This window comes from Malaya genurostris, chromosome 3, assembly GCF_030247185.1.
Source record: "Malaya genurostris strain Urasoe2022 chromosome 3, Malgen_1.1, whole genome shotgun sequence".
Taxonomy (NCBI): Eukaryota; Metazoa; Arthropoda; class Insecta; order Diptera; family Culicidae; genus Malaya; species Malaya genurostris.
The window spans coordinates 64,275,790-64,296,796 of record NC_080572.1 but is presented as its reverse complement, the minus strand read 5'-3'; the positions used below and the strand labels follow the sequence as shown (position 1 = coordinate 64,296,796).

Below are 21,007 nucleotides of genomic sequence, written 5' to 3'. Positions count from 1 at the left end.
TCGAAATCACTTGCCACTTGGACTTCTGCTAGGGACACTTGCTACTCCTTCCTCCACCCTTCTGACTATTTTTCAAATGTAATAAGTATCTGTGTCAAGTTTGGTTGAAATCTATTTGGTTAATCTTAATCATATGAAAGATTTTTTTGTAGACTAAGAGACGTAAAATACACTAATGTATCACATTAGTAATACATATGTGTATGTGTTTTCAATATACGGGCACGCATTCGTTCACAAATAAGTTGAAGGAATTCTGAGGGGTTCACTTTCATAGATAGCAACGTTGAATAATACTTTTATGAATTTTATCAATTTGATACAGAGAAACCAAAGTGTGGCATTTTGTAGGTTTTACCCGGCGAACGACTACCATTAGGTTGAAACCGGGTATAAATAAAAGATAAAAAAAAAAACAACTGAAAATTTCAAATTAGGAGTATAGGACAATTTGAAATCATATGTTTGATGACAACACGTGAATAATCGTTTTTCTTACCCATATTTGTAAGGTTTTGACATCTGCATTCTTTCAAACTCAAGTAAATTGAAAAATTCGTCAAAAATTTTTCTAAATACATGGGATATGTCAAAACAATCACCATAACACTATCTCGTGGTGACCACGCTGATTGGATTGTTCAATAGATTTTGGCGCCGTATACAAATTTTTGGAAATATGACCTGGGAACGCTGCTATTCGATGTTGGACCCAGAGATGCCATTTATACAGATTTATCTGTATTATATAGCTGTTTAAATACGCATACAAAATTTAGTACAGATATTATACAGATTTTCTAAGTTTTATACAGATCTATACAGATTTCACAAAAAGTAAGAAAGAAAAAATTAAACTATTTCGCCTGAGCTATCTATTAGTTTCTATTTCTTCGCGTTTCGTCTTCGGCTTGTCAGTGCTTAAAGCAGTTCAAACTGAACTGCCATCTCGCGCCTAGCAGATCAATCTTTACCGCTAACCATACGTAAAGTTGGCACTATTTATGCAATCCTCTAATGATATTGTACAAGTGCCATATTATTTCTGACGTCTCAGGCGTAAACGAGTGACGGCTTAATACTGGCCGTCGCAGAATGTGAACATTTAGAGGTTTTGTTGGTTTGTGCAAAAAGCACATATTTTGTTCGTATTTTTTCGCGTCAGTGTGCAAAAAGCACATATTTTGCTTCTATTTTCTCGCGTCACAGTTTCTGCACAAACCAACAAAAACTCCTAAATGTATCTATTAGTATTCGATTGCAGTGACGAGATAAAAAAATACCAATCAACGGACTACATGTATAATTTGAAACCAATTTGAACTGATATTAAATGAAGTCATGGCATCATGAAACTTTGTCAGACTGAGAGTTGTATGACCTGAACTTATGAAGTCAACATTTTCAAACTATTAAATTTCGTCGATGAATTGTAAGCGCGGCAATGACTTACGAAGATATGAAGAATGAATGCTCATTAAATCTGTTATTCTTTAATCATAATCTATTAGAATAACATCTTCTAGCATTATTTTATTGTAGAAAATTCATTTTATTAGTGAATACAGATAAATACAGATGTTTCCGCAAAGCAATACTGATTTTCTATGAAAATATCTGGCATCTTTGGTTGGACCCCGCAAAGAGCCCTTTCCGGCACCAACTCTCGGTTGGAGATGTTTTTGTTCTCTTTTCGAGTATTCATTCATTCATTCGCGTTCGATCCGAGACAGCGCGTACATCTACTACGGTATTAGTAGTGCTGGAGAAGTTTCGTTCGCCGTTGATCCAAAACATGGCGACAACTGGTTCTATTGTTTGAGAAGAAAAAAAAATCGGGGTGCAATTCTTATTATTCCGTATTTCACGATTCGTAACCGGATTGCCAGTAGCCATCGGATATGCAACTATTGATCTACAGCGCGATCGGTTAATTTGTGCTGAACGGTGTCTCTAGTTTTTCGGTGTGGTGCCTGCTTTGCATCAAGGAATATTCTTTTTCTTCCGGTGGGAGCAGCCGCTGCTAGTAAGAAAAAAATAAGAAGAATACCAAGTTGAGAAGAAAATTCTCTGCGGGATCTGGTGTTGTCTAGTTTATCTGACGGGATCGTTCCTATTATTTTTGCTATCGGAACGTATGCGGTTTGCTACGCCAGTATATAGTTCACGGGGATTCGTTAAATGAAAATTTGTTTTTGCCATTGCTCGCTAGCCCGGATCGTGCCGAAAAACGAGAGTGCTGTGCGGAGTTCGGAGCAAAAAAAAAACAGCCATTAATAATTTATATTGTCGGTGAAGAAATTGGACCTGCCGATGAAGTGTTCGAAGGTGTTTTGTGCTAATTATGAAGTGTAATTTTTGTGCGTCGGAATAGAAAGAAAATGATTTTATTCTGCAAGTGATTGCTAACAGCAGTGTAATTCGGTCTCGGCTGGCGGATCCCTGCTAGTGTTTCCCGGTTGAAAGTTTTCCGGAAAATCCTTTTGGTGTGCTAAACCTGCCTATATTTTCACCGCTGTCTGCAAATCGCAATTGGGAAAACCTTCATCTCCCATTTTTTTCAATCATCCGACGAGTAGCAGCTGCACTCATACAGCTGCAAATTCCAGTCGAAGCCAGAAGGCAAAGTTGCATCGCGTGTACCTTTCCGTATGGGTCCATACCCAGCATAAACACCAGCAGAGGCAGAGTGTGGATAGCATAGAAGATAAATTTACACAAAGGGAATTCCCTTTTTGCTTCAGCAACAGCGAAAAAGGAGCAAAATTCCCTCCCTCACCTTGCTCGGGCCTACAAAAATCCGGCCTCCGCCCTGTGCTCAGCTCTCTTTTTTGCCGCTCTTGGCGTAGAGTTCTCTCGTCCTGTTGGGAAATCGCATAGGGATCCGTTCGAGCACACCCTTCCGTGAAGTAGGACAACACGCTGAAAGGACGCACAATTTCCCTGTCAAAAGTTGTTATGGTCGGTGCCGTCGTTGCCTGTTGGGTGTGTAGTCAAATATAGGGAACATCGATAATAAAAGTTCAGCTCGTACCGGAAAAACGCAGGACACTGCTGAAAACAAAAAAAACGTAAATCGCACAAAAGTTGCGAACGGTGAAGAAAGAGAGAGAGAGAGAGAGAAGTAAGCGTTATCCGGAATTCTGTTGCAAGGAGAAAACGAAGAAAAGGGAAGTCAGAGTGGCAGCGACAACTACGATTAAGGTATCACCTTCAGCAGGGCCGAGAGTTGCGCAGAACGGAGCGGACACAGCTGCAAGAAATATGTGGTAGGTATTAGATTTGGTGGATTTGTAGAACTTCGTTAGAGCGGTTTGTTTTGCAACAGACAGCATATGTAAATTTTTATTGCTCAGGTCGTTGGTTTTTTTCGTTCGATTACAACGGCTATATATTTCCAGACTGTTTCTTCCCTATTATTTGAACGATATTGTCCGCATGTTAGTCTAAGTATGTATGTACTTCAATACATCACGCAGAAGAAGTGAAGGGAACAGGATTCGATTAGATTGACAGAAGCTCAAATCAGAGTATAGTATAAGTCTAGATTAGAACGTCGCTTCCAAAAATCACAAACCAATAAATATGATAAATAACTTCAAACGTAGCAATGTCAACACTCTGTAGATCGCGTTGTTTATTTTATTTATAATAAATTTCGAACACGAAAATACAGTAACTAAAAAATTTACCCATGATTCAACGAAACCGATTGTTTATTTTAGTTTTCATGTACGTTTGATACAGTTGATTAGCATGTTACTTCTCTTCTTTCTATATGGTATCCTCAGATACACCCGCGGAGATGATTCTCAATTTTCTCTTGCAGTAATCGGTACCATTAGTTTACTTCTTAATTTCGAAAACCTGTCGCCTGGACAGTTTTGTGGATTGCCAGTGTTTGGCACGTATTCGACTTCTTGTAACGTATACCATTCCAAGACAAATTTTGCAGAACTGGAGAGTTGTGGCTTCTGATAAACAATTGATAGTAATGGTAGAAACGGAACTTTTAGATATTCGACCACAAATACATACAGCTTGCCAAATCAAATACTTGTTCGGAAAATTTGAATAACTTCTTTGTCCGGAAATGCTCGACAACGACGTTCCTTCGCATTGCGGTATAAACAGTCATACCAGGGAGCTGTCTGAAACCTACCCTCGTGGTTATAATATAAGAAAATTCATGCAAAAGAAATTAATTTAAAGCTCATTTTTGCGATGAAATTCTACTTGTCATCACGGTTGGGGTGACCGTTTTTCGCTTTGCACGCCATCAGTCCCAGTCTCTGCTTCACTTTTTGTACGCATGGCTTGGACTTCCCAACTTCACGAGCCATATTTTGCATCGAAAGATTTGAATTTTTCTCAATAATGGCTACCACATTCTTGTCCATTTGTCGGGAGCATACTTTTCGATTTGGTCCACTTTCAACATTTCGATCCACAGTCAAGCGCTGGTCAAATGATTTGTAAACACAACACATGGTACTTTTCGGTAGTTTTAGTTTCTTGGCGATAAAGCCAGCGTTGACGCACTTCCACTTGATTCGACGTCATTTTACTGAATGTAACAAGAATGTGTCCATAGTTTTACCACGAAATGAAATGGAGAGCTTTGGCTAGTTGTCATATAAGTGAAACGTTTTTTTACGCGGATTACTTGCTATTATTGCATGCTTTTAGGGTTCACTATTGCTGTTTTAAGCGAAACTTGGACACAGTAGACAACTTTTAGTATTTTATGGTATTTTAATGCTTGTGATTTGTAAAGAAAAAAAAACATTCATTCTTCTACAGCGTGAGTTGTGCATCAATCTGATCGACAAAGAATCCGGCCATCGAGAGAAATTATTGAACCTAATCATGGCTACTTTCAACAAAACTGCCAAGATCGGTTCACGTGGAATGCCTCGTGCAAGCATACCTGCAAATGGTAATCTTACAACGCGAAATATTTGTCCGATGGTAACCGTTCAATTAACTGATTGAAGAGATATATAGATACATTATTTAGCAAACGAATGTTATCAGCCAGTTGGTCCAGGTTTAGGTTGAGAGTCCAGTTCCCAGATTTCAATTTAAGGATCCAGGTTCAGACTTTAGTTGCAGAATCTAGTTTCAGATTTCAGTTCAAAATTCTTAATTTAGGTCCAGAATTGAGTTCCAAAATCCATGTCTAGGAATCAGTTCCAAAATTCCGTTCCAGCATTCAGTTTAAAAATCAGGTCCATATTTTTTTTAAATTTTTAAATTTTTTAAAAGGTTACTGGAACGGATAAAGCCGAGGATTACCGGATAAAGCCGAGGAGTACCGTAGAGAGTAGATTATTTAACAATGGTGTTCATTTTCAAAATCTTAAATGGAATGCTGCCTCGATATTTGTGTGATCGGATTGAAAGAGGAAGTGACTTGCATAGGTACAATACTAGAAATGCGTCTGATGCGAGAACACCAAGCTTTTTGCCAGCCAGATCGCAAAACTCGTTATTGTACAAAGGGATTAGTTTTTTCAATTCGATGCCAGGACGAATCAAGCGAGCTGCAACATTAAGGGAATTCAAAAAATTGTGTATTTCACACATAAAATCTATTTTGTAATTAGATCTCTGATGAATTAGTGCAATTTGATTTTATCAACAACTTTAAAATGACGAAGATTGTATTTATTTTATTTTTGTGTTTTTTTTTCAAGTAAGACGCATTAGGTTGTTATGTTCTGTATGATTATGATGTATTTTTAATAATTTGTTTAATTAAAAAAAATGAGTTGTCTACAAAAGTATGGGCCTCGCGCGCGCAAAGCAGGTAGATGCAATCTGGAAATTGGATATGACTGGAACAGGATATGATCTCTTTTATTTTTGAGAGCTTTAGCATTCTACGTGTCGAGTTCGAATCTTGACTTTGTAAGATTTGATTAATGATTTATTGATTATATTTCGGAAATAATCGGGATCGGAAGTTGTTGATGGAATTGGGCTTGGCTCTGCTCATCCGCAGTCTCGTTAATCCATCGTAGCTGATGTTTGTAGCGATGAACTGGTCCGGCGGGAAGGGCCAGGTGAATTACTGTCTGATTCTGACAAAGATATCGGGTTCGATTCCTGATTTGTTCAAGGATCTTCCCGGGTAGGAAATTTTCTTGAATAACCCTGGATAGTAAATCGGAAATATTTAAATGTTTTCTTGGTCTCAGTTGTACATTAGAAGGAGAATCTATACCTGCTGGATTAACCAGATCGTTATAATTTAGTATTAGAATATAATTTAGTTAACTGGTTAAAATATGTGATGCAATATTTAGATAAATCGTCCAGCTCACACCTTTGTAGGGGTATGAGGCGGGACCATCATCATCATCTTTTTTTTCTGAGATTTACTTCCAGAATCCAGGTTAAGAATTTAGTTCCAAAATCGAGGCCCAAGAATTAGGTTAAGTATACAGTTCCAAGATTCAGTTTCCGAGTCCTGGCAAAAATTCATGGGTCGAATCCAATTCTAGAATCCATGATCAGAATTCAGTTCCAAAGATCAGTTCCAGAATTCTGTTCCAAAAGTCAGTTCCATTATTCAGTCTCAGATTTCAGGTCCAGAATTCAGTTCGAACCTTTTGTTCCCAAATCGAGGACCGAAATTCAGCTTCAACGTTCAATTCTAGAATCCAGCTCCAAAACTCAACTCTCGAATCATGGTTCAGAATTCAGTTCTAAATTATATTTTCCCTGATCCAGGTACAGAATCTAGATCCATAAATCAGATTCAGAATTTTAGTTCAGAACTCATGTTCTGAAGGGTAATCTCTTCATAGTTCCAGGATCTCGATCCCTCGAACCAGTGATATGCTAAGCAGTGGCGTCCCGTTCTCATGTGCGCCCCATGTACTGCACAACCGGTCAAATTGAAGAAATTTACTGCATATCTATTCCTCCGCACTGCACAGATTCAAATGCAGACGGAATTACTCAGCTCAGCTCTGAGATTTGTTGCTCTCTTGTTTGCACGCCTTCAGGACAGGTTTCAGTGGCTTATGCTTATGGCAGTTAAAAACAAATTGCTGTTTCAGTTGCAACGTCGAAGCGATTTTTGGATGAAGTTTCTGACAGATTTGCTCGACGTGCAGAGTGCCGAATTCTTCTATTGTATCGATTCATATTCATATCATTATTGACAAAAATGAGCTTTAATAAAAAAAAAAGTACGGGTGTGTAATGTCAGAGACATAACTGGATGTCATGAATACGAATAAAACTGACACGATTTCTTTACACTTTCGAATTCGAATTGCTAGTTGATCGATTGTGTGAATTGCGAAACTTTCCTCCTTTTCACTACTAAAATTTTAAACGATTTTTGACGTCGATTATCTCATTTCAGATTTGCATATTCCATTGAAAGAAATTATCAAGATGCTGTACAGGATTCATTTCTGCCTTTTAGAAGGACCAAATTGTGGAATTATCTACGATATTTAGCACAGTTTGGAACATTCATCTCGAACGATTTTCGCACAGCGAAAAGTGAACGAAGCAAATCAAATTATTTTGGATTTTCACTAAACTGATGATTTCTACCGTCGATTTGCAAAGAATTAGTCTTAATAGTTCTTTAGATAACATTTAGAGCCATTAGAACGGTTGATTTTATATAATGTTGTCCACTTTTCGTTTCTTGTTTTCTTTATCTCCAATGCAAACCACCAGCAGCTGATGCAATCGTTCTTGCTCGAATTGAAAATAGCTTTGCGTACAAACCGACACATCCGCTCGCAGTGCCAAATGATGCGAAACTGGTTTGATGTGTCTTCTCGCCTTGACGACCGGAAGGCAAATGAGAACTACGACCTGAGCGTTTGAGATTTTTAACCACACAGACGGTGCACTCTTCGATGCCGCTGTTTGAATACGTCTTCTCGCCCCGATATTTTTGACCACGGTTCCCATTTTATAACGTTCAGTTGAAGATATGTGCCTGACTACCTCAAAATCGTCGTCCTTGCGCGAAAAACCCAAGCAAAAGTAAAGAGTTTTCCGCGTTGTTTTAAAATTTTCAGAAAACTTAATTTTTGATTTATTTGTGGTTATCTCACACTGTTCAAAATATCCTAAATTCCTGATAATATTTTTGATGAAATAGTGAAAGAATTATGTTCCTGCCATTAATACAAGTCGAGATATTCACGATTAAGTTCTACCCATTCTTCCATATGGCTAATTTTGAAAAGGCGTTCCATAGTACAGTAAGTCGTATTCACGACAAAAATTACATCCAAAAGTATATCGTGTATTGAAAAACATAATCGAGTAGCCATTCCTCGATCTTTAGTTTTCACTTTAAATGAACTGTTACATGATATGTCATACCACATAATCAGTGCACAACCCGTAAATTTGGTCACGAGACGCCACTGGTGGTAAGTCCCGTTCCAACTACTCTTTGGCATTCGATATAAATGCACTCAACAGTGTCTAACATCGACGAACTTGAATAATCCGTTTTTAATCGTATTCACGTTATGTGTCTAAAATTACCTTTTATTTTTTCTTCGCATGTACCACTTGAAAAAGTTACCAACAAGTTTTTAACAATTTATCGCGCCATAACAAAGCTTGGACTACATTGGAGAAGCCAAATCAATGAGAAACTCACAGAAAAGATGATTTTTTGGGAAAAAAAGATACGCTCACAGACAGGACTCGAACCTGCGTTCTTATGCAATCCGTGCATACGCGTTACCATCTCGCCACCCTAAGCATGTGCAAGACACGGCTCTACCACACTACCAAAATGTTCTCAAATTAGCTTTTGGCGGCAAAGCAGGAGTAGAAATAGACTGTTTTTCTGTTGGTTGTGTTTCCATAGAGATAGAACTATAATTGCATGCTGTGGCGGCCAAGTAAAGCGAAGCATAGTTGGTTCTTCTAGTCAATTGGGCTGTCACTTCAGGGGTTTTCATTCGCAAAACAAGCTGACTACGGATTCGAGTCCCGTTTCTACGGTAACATTTTCGCGGTTTTCATTGCGTAGTTGATAACTAAACTCACAAAATTGAAAAAGTTATCGCCTTTGACCTCAACCACCGTTTTCTGGGAATGTTTAATTTCTTTCTTTGAGAGCTAAAACAGGGGTCTGAGGACTAGTATTGAACCTTAGAAAGGTTTAGAATGTGGTTTGATTAGTTCAGTGAATTGATGTTAAATTTTCTTTCAATGATCATATGAATTCCATAGTAGGATCACAATTGATATTGATGTAGACGAAGGACCAGTTGAAGATTGTCGATGATAGGAGAATTAAATTTAGTTTGAACGTTTGGAACTGATAGACTCCTAATTTCAATAAATGTAATGATTTAAATGATGTACTACTGTGATGATATCAACCGATTTTCCCGAAACAATTTCACATTGCTTTCGGCATGAGATCTGTATCCTAGCCGATTAGTTCTAAGCTGGCAGAATAATAGCTTAATTTGAAATCCTGAATGTTATTGATAAATGTGACATTGATCTTTTTGAACCAGATCAATTGCAGAAGAATTTCTCATAGGAGATAAACTAATTGAGCTATTTGAAAATAGAACTAGCTAGAAACCAGCAGAGAGTTTATTATGAAGAACTCGTACTTTCTGCTTACTCCACGAGAGATGCTTAGCATGTAGAACCCTTTTAGGAAAAAAGATCGATATGTTGTGCGTTTTTGAAACTATCATTTGATTTATTTAAATTGTAAACATGCCACATTTCAAAAATGCGATGACATGGCGGCTGTATCTTTTGCTTACTGACTAACAGATACATTAAACAAAATGGAGTTTTAGAACAGCCAGGCGTGGCAGCAGAACGGTTTTGGTAAATTTTAGGTATGTGTACATTTCATGATTTTAAATTGGATTTTATTGGATGCAAATTTATATTTTTTTGTGCCAGACAGGAATTTTGTTCTGTGTCGCTAAGATTCGATTCACTCTAATTGTATAAATGACGTAACCGGCAACACGCATCTATTTTCTCTCCGTTCGATTTCCTCGGAAATGGTTGAATCGATTTCAACAAACTCAGTTCCCTTTGAATCAACCCTTTCAACAAACTCAGTTCCCTTTTAAATCAAGCTCAAATATCGAATGGCTTGTTGCTGTATGTATTATTGCTGATACTTTCGATTTCGATAATGCTGTCGAATATGCGACATAAGCGTTGAGTCACACTTTTCTGAACTAACCGAAACAATTTGAATAGAGTCCGACCTTTTCCCAATGAAACAAATATGTTTTAATCAGACTGTTTGAATGATAAGAGGAATGCATTGTAACATCACTAGGTAGAAATAATTGTGTGAATTTTGTAGCTTTTAAAGCTTCGCTTGCAGAATTGTAACGATGCATCTATACCGAAGTACGGAACTAATGGCAGTAAAAAACCGGATGGGTAATGTCAGAGACTCAACCGGATTGACATGAATGCAAATAATTTCCTTTAATTTATTGCCTACTCGTATTTAATAAGGCTTGGAGGTTTGTAGAATTTTCTCCGTCGTTGTTCACTTTTCGGTATATTTTGCTCCAATACAAACGATCAGCAAATCCTGCCGTACAAAGCCAATTTGCAAAATGCCTGTTTGCAATACCAAAGGAAGAAAATATCGTAGGAATTCATGAGGGAAAATTGTGGAAGCTCTGAAAAGAACTGATTAGTTCAGTCAATTCGGTGTTCCACAATATTGATGTCATTCCCTTCAAATGTACAACGCGGCAATAGTAGAATATTCCTTCTCCACTTGAAACTGAAATCTGAATTTGAATGCTCTGGACCTGAGCTAACCGAAATTAGATGGTCTAAGGTCGCTTACTACATCAAAACCGTTGTCGCGGGTACGAGAAAGTTAAACTGGCGCCATAAGTTTTCATCAAATTTAAAGAAATTTAATTACGATTTTTTTGTGGTTATGTCACACATTCAAAAATTTTATCAAAAGTATATATTCAATATGCTGATCATATTTCTGTTGACATAGAGCAAAAATTATGTTGATATGCTAGATACAACAAGAGATATTCATGATCAAAAACTTATCACTCTCTCAGAGGGTAAATTTTGAAAAGGCACCCCATGATAAAGTAAGTTGAATTTGTCGACAAATTGATAAACATGAACTTAGCGAAGCACCTATCGCCGTGCTTCGTTAAGTTCATGTTCATGTTGTTGTTCGATGCGGTATGCAGGTTGTCCGGCCCGGTTACCGGTCGGTACATTGCCTCCATTCCAACCTGGGCATTCATTTCGCCGATGACAATGTTTACGTCTCGACGTGGGCAGCCGTCATAAGCTTGTTCACGTTGCACGAAGAGCGCTTCTTCCTCGTCGTCAGGTCTCCCTTCGTACAAGCAGTGCACGTTAATGATGCTGTAGTTTAAAAACTGGCCTTTAATTCTCAACTTACACGTTTTTGCGCTAATCGGTTGCCACTTAATCCCTTGCTGACGTGTCTTGCCCAGCACTACGAAACCAGTTCCCAACTCGTTCATTGTGCCATCGAGCAGTCCCGCCTCAATGTAATGTTAGGATCAATTGGATTCAAACATTAGTAAGATTTTCGATTCTTTACACAAAGACAAGCAATGCATGTTACTTACCTGTTGTACCCAAGCCTTTAGTCTTCGGAACCAGTCAATTACATCCTTAGGGCAAATACATATTACACACATCTGAATATTTTAAAACACGAATAGTAAAAATAGAAATATTATTTATACTCATACTCTCATCTATTTGAATGGTTTGTAATAATTTTCTCGTTTCTAAGAAGTTATTACATACGAATCAATTAGCATCCTCTCATTCTGCTACTAACGCAGAAGGCGATAGCACCCAGTCGACGTCGTTTCATTGACCGAATGTAATCATAGACACACGGGTAGGCATGAGCTAGGAACTTGTGTAAGTCCTCACAAGTTATCTCACCTTTTGACGACCATGTTCCAAGTTTCCAATCGTAGTCCTTATTTCGTCGCGTAGGTCTATGCCGATTGTTACGGGTCGTTTTCTCTTTTTTTAGCTGAACGAGATACAGTATTTCTTATTCAGCCGCTGGATACCAGAACAGACGCTGTTTGAAGCCGCTCCTAACATGGAGTACAGACTGCCTGGGTACTGGACCAAAGCTTTCGACGGGGTTGGTTACCCCATCTCCGCAAGGTTTGCTCTAATCCCAGCCAATATCACGTGGAGGTAGGGATAGGAGCTACCAAACTGGAGGCTAGTGGACCACAATGGGGTCTATCTTGCGCCGCAGTCTTATTTGATAGGCCGTACTATGACAGTTAAAATCGATGACTGCACAGCCGCACTTTTTATAACTAAAACAGTGGTACCTCAAGGTAGTCATCTCGGACCCTATTTATTTTTGCTGTATCTGAATGATTTGTGCCTTGCGCTGCAATATCAAAAACTATCAGTCGCCGACGATTTTAAATTGTACAATCTTATCAAAGTCATGGAAGATATCAGATTCCTGCATAAACAGATGGATATCTTCTCCAGTTGGTGCGACCCCAATAGAATGGTGTTGAACGCTTCAAAATGTTCCGTAATTTCCCATAAACGCCCAGTAGTTGTTTTCAACTATTCTCAAACGAGAATCGACTGTCAAGAACTTACGAGTCCTGTTGGATTCAAAACTTAATTTAAAGGATCACGTAGTATATACAATCTCTAACGCTTCCAAGATACTAGGATTTATGTTTCGCATTACAAAGAATTTTAATAACATATCAGGTGTACAACTTTGCTTTCGCCGTTTTCCGATAGGTGGCTGTACCGGCTGAGGCTGGTCAAGATACATACAGATGATAATGCCTTTAAAGTGAGTGTGTACCGTGCCTAACGAATTACCATCGCCGTTTCAGTGACAGTTGTTTTTGTTTTCGTATTATTCACGCTCGAAAATGTCTGTTTTTGTGCCCAATTCTTGCCATTTGCGGGAAGTTTTACTTTTCTGTTACAATTCGAAAAAAATGCAGCTGAAGCGCATCGAATGCTCTCAGAAACTTACGGTGTTGCTGCTCTGAGTAAAAGAGCGTGTCGGGAGTGGTTTCAACGTTTTTAAAATGGTCATTTCGATGTCGAAGACAAACATGGTGGTGGAAGAGAAAAAATCCTCAAAGATGAACAACTAGAAGCATTGCTTGATGAAGATTCGCGCCAAACCCAAGAAGAGCTTGCCGAATCGTTGGAAGTGAGTCAGCAAGCCATTTCAAAACGTCTCAAGGCCCTAGGCATGATTCAGAAAAAAGGAAACTGGGTGCCGTACGAGTTGAAACCGAGGGACATCGAGCGCCGTCTATGTGTATGTGAGCAACTGCTTCAAAGACAAAATCGTAAGTGGTTTTTACATCGAATCGTAACCGGTGATGAAAAGTGGGTTCGATACGATAATCCTAAACGCAGAAAATCATGGGGAAAGCCCGGGCATGCTACTTCGTCGAAAGCAAAACCGAATATTCACGGCGCCAAGGTTATGATTTGTATTTGGTGGGATCAGCTCAGTGTGTTTTACTTCGAGCTCTTAAAACCGGGTGAAACCATCACAGGAGATCGCTACCGAACGCAACTGATGCGCCTTAGTCACGCACTAAAAGAAAAGCGGCCACAATATCAAGAGCGACATGACAGTCATCCTCCAACACGACAATCCTCGGCCTCACGTCGCAAAAGTGGTCAAAAAGTACCTGGAAACGCTGAAATAAGAAGCAGTGATGTCCGAGATCAGCACACGAGCTGCTCTATACCTGCAGTGTGTGCCTATTGAACTCGTGTGCTGTGCTTTTCAAACCAGACTCATGAGCGTGTGCTATTTGTGTAGTCCACCTACTGACAAGAGACAATACAAGAGCGGACACTGTGTGCTTAAAAATTATATTATATTATTAAATTTTAAAAAAAACGGACACTCAACTCAGCACGTGAGCTAGCACATGAGTCAGCTCACGAATTAGCTCCCTATTCCTGCTCATGAGCCAGCAGATGAGCAAGCATCGTGAGCTGGTTCTTTGAAGCATACGACTCTCGCAACACGGCACACGAGCGTGTGCTTCACACTTCGTGTGCGTGTTTTTGAAAAGGTACAGCACACGGACTGTATGAGAGCTGGCTCGTGTGCTGGGCCATCACTGATGAGAAGTCTTGCCCCACCCGCCGTATTTCCTAGATGTAGCCCCTTCTGACTTCCACCTATGCCGTTCGATGGCACACGGCCTGGCAGATCAACATTTTCAATCCTTCGAAGAGTTGAAAAAATGGATTGCTTAATGCATAGCATAAAAAGAGGACTCCTTTTTTCGAGCCGGGATCCGAAAATTGTCGGAAAGATTTGAGAAAGTTGTCGCTAGTGACGGACAATACTTTGAATAATACATCTGTAAGCACTTTTTCGCAATAAAACTTTTAATTTTGGAAAAAAAAACGGCGGAAGCAAAATTGTACACCTGATATATTGTCTAAAAGCACTGTATTGTGCACTGGAACGCTCTATTCTCGAATATGCTGCAGCAATCTGGGATCCCAATTATCATTTTGACATCCAATGCATCGAGGCTAATAAATAAGAAATTAAATAAATGATATAAAATACCATCATAATAAATCACGAAACTTCACAAAAAAGAATTAACTCCAACACCTGATGGGTTTCATCGAAAAGTAAAATCAAACTATGTTTAGTGAGAATGGATCAGGGTCATTTCGCCGAAAGCCGTTTCGCCGAAAGCCATTTCGCCGAAAGTCATTTCGCCGAATACTGAAATCGTCTTAAAATCGTAATTAGAATTGATTTAAAATAAAGACAAATGAAAGATGATAGCGTTACCGCCCGTGTTGTTGACCTATAATTGTACTTCTTGAATAAAGATTGATTCTTGTACTCTTGAATAAAAATTGATTCATGAACCTCAGAATGGAGTTCCCCAGAAAACTTGTTGACTATTAGCTACTAAGCATTAAAGCAATTGCATAGGTGTACCAGGCAAATGTATGTGGTATTTTCCGTTTATTAAGTGAAAATGAAAAAATATCTAATGCGGCTACGCCACATCGTTTTGGTTTATGTGCTGTCCGATCTCGCTAAAGCAAAGAAACCTAGCTCTGAGTAGACCGGGCAAATGAAGCAATTACAGGTTTGTATGCAAGAGACCGCCACTTCCGACGGACTCTTGGCTTTGGTTATGTGGCTGCGCCACATCAGTTACACAGGAGACATTACCCTTTCGGCAAAATGACTCTTTAGGCGAAATGACTCTTTCGGCGAAATTACCCTTTCGGCGAAATGACCCTTTCGGCGAAACGACCCTTTGAACGAAATGACCTATTCGGCGAAACGACTTTCGGCGAAATGGCATTCGGCGAAATGGTATTCGGCGAAATGGCTTTCGGCGAAATGACCTGCTCCCAGCGAGAATCGTTTGTCTATTGTCTTTCATCCTTCCTATGATACACATTGATCTGTTTTTCACATGGTAACAAACAAAAATTTCAATACGTTAGACAACGAAAAACGCACGAAAGAAAAACGAAGTAAATTGATCGTGCACAAAAAAGTATAAACAAGTTCAAAATCATACAAAAAAAAATCAACGTGATCGATAGCCGCCGGTCAGCAGACATGAACGAGAAACATGGGCATTTGCTGATATTGCTGGGGCTACGTGAAATACCAAAAATAGCGATTTCACTACGGTCTCGGGGGTTCAGTCGAGTGTGAAAAAAGGGTATGGAGAAGACTGCCGAGAAGGCTTTTGCTGTATCGCTACTGAACGTAAACAGCCGCCAAAAGCCATCCAAATGAATCGGATATGAATTGACGTGGGGACTAAAAGCTAGCTAATTAGGGATACGTTTCTACTTTTTTGTTGTGTCACACCGCACACCGGCGATGGTGGTTTCGTTTTCAGCGAGGGTGGTTGCGAATTACCTACGCCTTTCGAAATGAGCCTCGTTTGGAATGGAAGATACACATTCAGGTAACTCTTTTGCCGTATTTTGGCTCGAAATTCATTTTCAGTTCAATGCTAGATTACACAACTCGTTAAAGTTAAAGTATTTTTCATTCCATTCAATGGCATCATCCACCATTTGCCGGTGGTTGAAATGATGTACTTTCTGCGATTCATCTGACCTATTTAATGGATTTTCATTGTTTACTTTTCCTCCTTTCAGCGAGCAAAGCATAATCGGCGCCCGTGCCTCGGTGATGGTGTATGACGACGGCCAGAAGAAGTGGATCCCGTCGGGCAGCTCGTCCGGCCTAAGCAAGGTGCAGATCTTCCACCACCAGCAGAACAACACATTCCGAGTGGTCGGCCGTAAACTGCAGGACCACGAGGTCGTCATCAACTGCTCGATCATCAAGGGTCTCAAGTATAATCAGGCTACGGCGACGTTTCACCAGTGGCGAGATTCAAAGTTTGTGTACGGGTTGAATTTTTCCAGCCAGCAGGATGCAGAAGCGTTCGCCCGAGCCATGATGCACGCGCTGGAGGTGAGTGAGTCATAGGAAAATTCGTTCGTCCCTCGCCAACAGTGCTATCGATTTTTTTTTCGCACCCTACTCTCGGGACGTTACGACGCTACGGGAAGCGAATTACTAACAATCATGTTCACGTTCGTTCCCCTCTCTTTTCTTTTTTTTCCTCTGGCGTTCGACTGCAGGTGCTGAGCGGTCGTGTTCCTCCGCCGTCATTACAGACGAATCCGAATCAGAACCAAATGGCCTATGACGAAGATATGGGATATCGCACAATGACCCGGGAAGATGCGGCCATAATGCAACAACAGCAACAGCTCACGGGCCAACAAGCACCCCCGCAACCTCCTGGAATGCCCGGAGCACCTGGAATACTTTCGCCTCAAACACCAACTTCTCAGGGTATCACTCCCGGTGGACAGGGCGTCGGTGGAAGTGGTGGTGGAATCATCGGTATGCCTAGTGCTGGAATCAATCAGCAGCAGCAACAACAGCAACAGCAGCAACAAACTCATCATCGCACTAGCAGGTGAGTGAAGCGATTTGCGTTTGCTCTGTACGACGAAACAATGAAACTAAAGATTTAAAGCCAGGAAAATTTGGGTATTTAAGAGAATTTGTTTGACCTGGAACTTAAATCAAGTTACTTGATAAACCAACCATTGGTTGCAACTCCGTTACTGATCGGGATCAGTTGAAATCGTTCAGAGAATTTCTAGATAATCAGTCCTGCAAATGGCAAATCGTGATTCTATGTACATCTTCTGGTGATTTCAGAATTGAATCAGTACCGGAGCCGGTCAGGTCCGAAGGTAGAACGGCTTAGAAATAGAAAGGATTGTTAGTCCAACACCTGTTATTAATAGAGGCTGAATATACTATTGCGCACTCCACAAGTGTCACGGAATGAGAATATTTGTTAGTATGAAGCTCAGTGAGGGTAGTATTTGTGCACAACTTAGCATGTCACGGGCTTAATGTGCTTATGTATTCAAACTGAATTCAACCGTGCTAATGTATTCAAACTGAACTCTCGCGGAATATTCAGTTTGATTATAATTTATTTTGGTTCAAGGAGATATGTTACAGCTATTTTTTGAAAATGATATCGCGTAAATGGCCACCTTTGGCCTTGAGTAAAAAATGTACCCTTTTTTCGGCGTTACCTTGGATTGCAAATACCCCACAAAAAAATTTCTGGTAGCGTCAAATCGGGAGACTTCGAAAATCACCGTTTTTCGATATATCGTCCGGGGAACAATGGTCGTAACAAATCGATTGTTAGTCCAGCTGTATGGCATGTTGCACCGTCCTGTTGAAACCAGTAGCCAATCAAACCATTTTCACGAAGAATGGGCATCACAAAATCATTTATCATGGCTCGATAACGATCGCCATTAACAGTTTTCGTTGCTTCATCATTGTCTTGAAAAAAATAAGAACCAATCACCATATCCGCATGAATACCACACCAAACCACAGTGGGCCAAAACTGCAATTTCATGCTTTTAATTATTTGACGGTCTTACCATAAACTTTTCCTTGTTGGTGTCTTCTGCAAAGTTGTAGGGGTTATTGACGCGGTGTTATGTGAATGAACGACCGTGTTCTAGCACGCGTGTAAAGACAAATAGAAAAATTAACTGTTTACTGGAGTCAAATAGAGAGTTTTCATCATCGACAATATTGTATCCATTGTAATTTCTTGTAACTTCGCTGAAGACATAAATAAATTTTTAAACCTTTCAATAATATTACCGAATAATGCGTTAACGGTTATAGTTAGCGAAATGATGTCTTCAGCGAAGTTACCAGAAATTGCAATGGATACAATATTGTCGAAGGCGAAAACTCTCTATCTGCCTCCAGTAAAAAGTTAATTTTTCTATTCGGCTTCACACGTGTGCTGGAACACGGTCGTTCATTCACATAACACCGCGTCAATAACCCCTACAACTTTGCAGAAGACACCGGAGTTATATGGTAATATGTTATCTCTGAAACATTTCTGCAAACTAAGATTCAAATGAATCAAACTTCCTGTTCCGGAACTAAAGCGTGATAAGTGGAAAATTGCCAATTTCATTAGTAGCTTTCCACAAACGATGGTCAAAAACAGGTATAAATCCCATAAAACTGTCTAATGAATTTTTCTAGTTTGCAGAGCTTGCTAGTTTGTGGGCAAAAAAACTTAATTCGGCACTACTGGTTCCTCCTTCTCCAGTTCCGGAAGCATCGAATGAAAAATGGTGGTGAAAAACTCCACAACACCCATTGAAAAATGGTGATAAAATACATTAAACATAGAATTCACTTCGATTTCTCTGCGATGCTTGAGCCTATTTTCACAAATCTTGATTTGAATTAAAGCTCATATTATCTTTGAAGGTACTGTGAATTTTCATCCGTATCCAACTTCCAGTTCCGCAGTTACAGGTCGATGAGTGTCGAAGCCTTCAAATTGACATATAGAATGACAATATAATACAGTGTAACGTGGAAGAAGAGAACACACTATTTCATACACGCTATAAAGGAAATGAAACGGTTACGGATGTCTGCTACTAGTGTGTGATAAAGGTGAAAGACGGTGCTGCGGTTGATAAAAATAAATAAGTGCGACCGAAAGAATAAAAGAATGTGAAGCCAGGGTAAAATAAATGATATAAAAAAAGAATGTCTATGAATTGAAGTTTGATTGAAAAAAAAATGAAATTTTCACAGCCGGTTGAGCAGTAATACCGTGCCGGTGGTGTACTGATGTCAATAATAATAATAATAATAATAATAATTATAATTATAATAATAATAATGATAATAATAGTATTATTACTATTACTGTATTATTATTATTATTATTATTATTATTATTATTATTATTATTATTATTATTACTATTATTGTTATTATTATTATTATACTGATAATAATACTGATGATGATAATAATGATAATAATAATATTAATAATAATAATCTTACTACATGTTTCATGCTTCTGATTCATGCTGTTTAGCTTGACTTACATATGCAGAAGTAACAAAAACGCAGGTTCGTTTCGTTTGTTAAATTTAAAATAAATTGTTAATTGGTTTAATCAAAATAGAACATGAGATAGTAAGTCTAGGTTTAACTACGTTCAAAACTGTTCCAATTTGCAGGTCATATTGGTTGCTGGCAAACGAATCAATTTCGGCTATTCCGGTCATCTGAATCCGGTTTTGAAAGAATTTGAAATGGTGATTGAAAACTGCAAATTACCAAACTTTCTTCAAGATGGCCAAATCGATTTTCTCAAACCTCTATGTTCAAAGGAAAAATCTTACAGTTTCATACGGAATTTCTAAGTTTGTTGTAGATACTATTTCCGGAACAACAGGTTAAACAGGATTTGCAGAGTTTGTGAGATTAGGTTCGAACAAATTTTTCTATTTCTATTCAATGAACAGTTGTTTTTGCGAATTTCACGGTAATATTTATGATGTAATGAGTAATATGAGAAAGGCAACATTACACCACTAGGTGGATTAAAACAGGTTTTTGTAGTTGTTACAGGACCGGCAGCGATGTAAATGTCAGTCTTCATGTTACATGAACAAATGGCTTGCCACATTAGATATTTCTTCGTGTACAGTTGCCTCGATCGCACTCTAGGCGCCTCGTTTTTCTTATCGTTATGATTTAGAGTCTGCACTTACGTGTAAGCCGGCAGTTCAGCTCGTATTTCTGTTCGATAAACGATGGTAGGCGCGATACTTTTAGCTTGTTTTGTGACAACTCGGAGAGGAGAGGTTTGAATATCGCACAGAAAAAGCTGGGCAATGATTTCAACTTTTTTTCGACCTTTGGCTTTCGACAAACATTATTCGTGCACTTTTATTGCGTTGGTGTAAGTTACTTTGGCAGCAATCGCACGGAGAACCCTTTGACCATAAAAATGCGATTATTTTGATATTTTTGATTCAACCAATATGGTTTTTGATTTGCATATATTCAAATAGTTGAAAAATATGTTGTTTTGAATGCTGTCAAATGCAGGAGACAGTTGAAAGCAAAACAATAATCGCAATGCAAAATCAACAACTTTTTTAGTTGAGATCTGTTCGCGTCGCTTAAAAATGTCAATGAAAACAACATCGATGGTTAAAGCGTTTGGTGAAATTGTGTTCATTCGATTTGAGAAATTTATGATAACAAGTGTTTATCTAACAGCGGTGTTGTGATAAAGTTAACCTTGTTTAAGATGAAAAAGATTTGGTGACAAATTAGAAAATGTTAATGAATGATCATCTCGTAATCTTTCAGGTATGCGCAAAAATTTTATGCTTCAAATTCGATCATTGATTCACTTCCAGCAGACTATTTTACTTCCAGCTGTTTGATACCGATGATGATGTTCATTCATGCATTAGCAATAACGCTTTTTGACATGAATTTAATTTATAAAAGTAACAGGAGCGAAGGGTTTCAAACACACAGAACGCGCTGC

General features: G+C 38.9%; 1 protein-coding gene across 4 annotated transcripts in view; it reads left to right on the top strand.

Annotated features, from left to right (window-relative positions):
• The first annotated feature begins 1,718 nt into the window (after positions 1 to 1,718).
• Positions 1,719 to 21,007, top strand: part of LOC131439028 (protein enabled) — an 89,415-nt gene continuing 70,126 nt past the window's right edge. For all 4 annotated transcript variants that reach the window (XM_058609525.1, XM_058609524.1, XM_058609523.1 and 1 more), the window contains exons 1-3: positions 1,719 to 3,269; positions 16,213 to 16,534; positions 16,705 to 17,048. In XM_058609525.1, the coding sequence (XP_058465508.1) occupies positions 3,265 to 3,269; positions 16,213 to 16,534; positions 16,705 to 17,048 (671 nt within the window). In that variant the 5' untranslated portion in view covers positions 1,719 to 3,264. The remainder of the gene's footprint in view (positions 3,270 to 16,212; positions 16,535 to 16,704; positions 17,049 to 21,007) is intronic.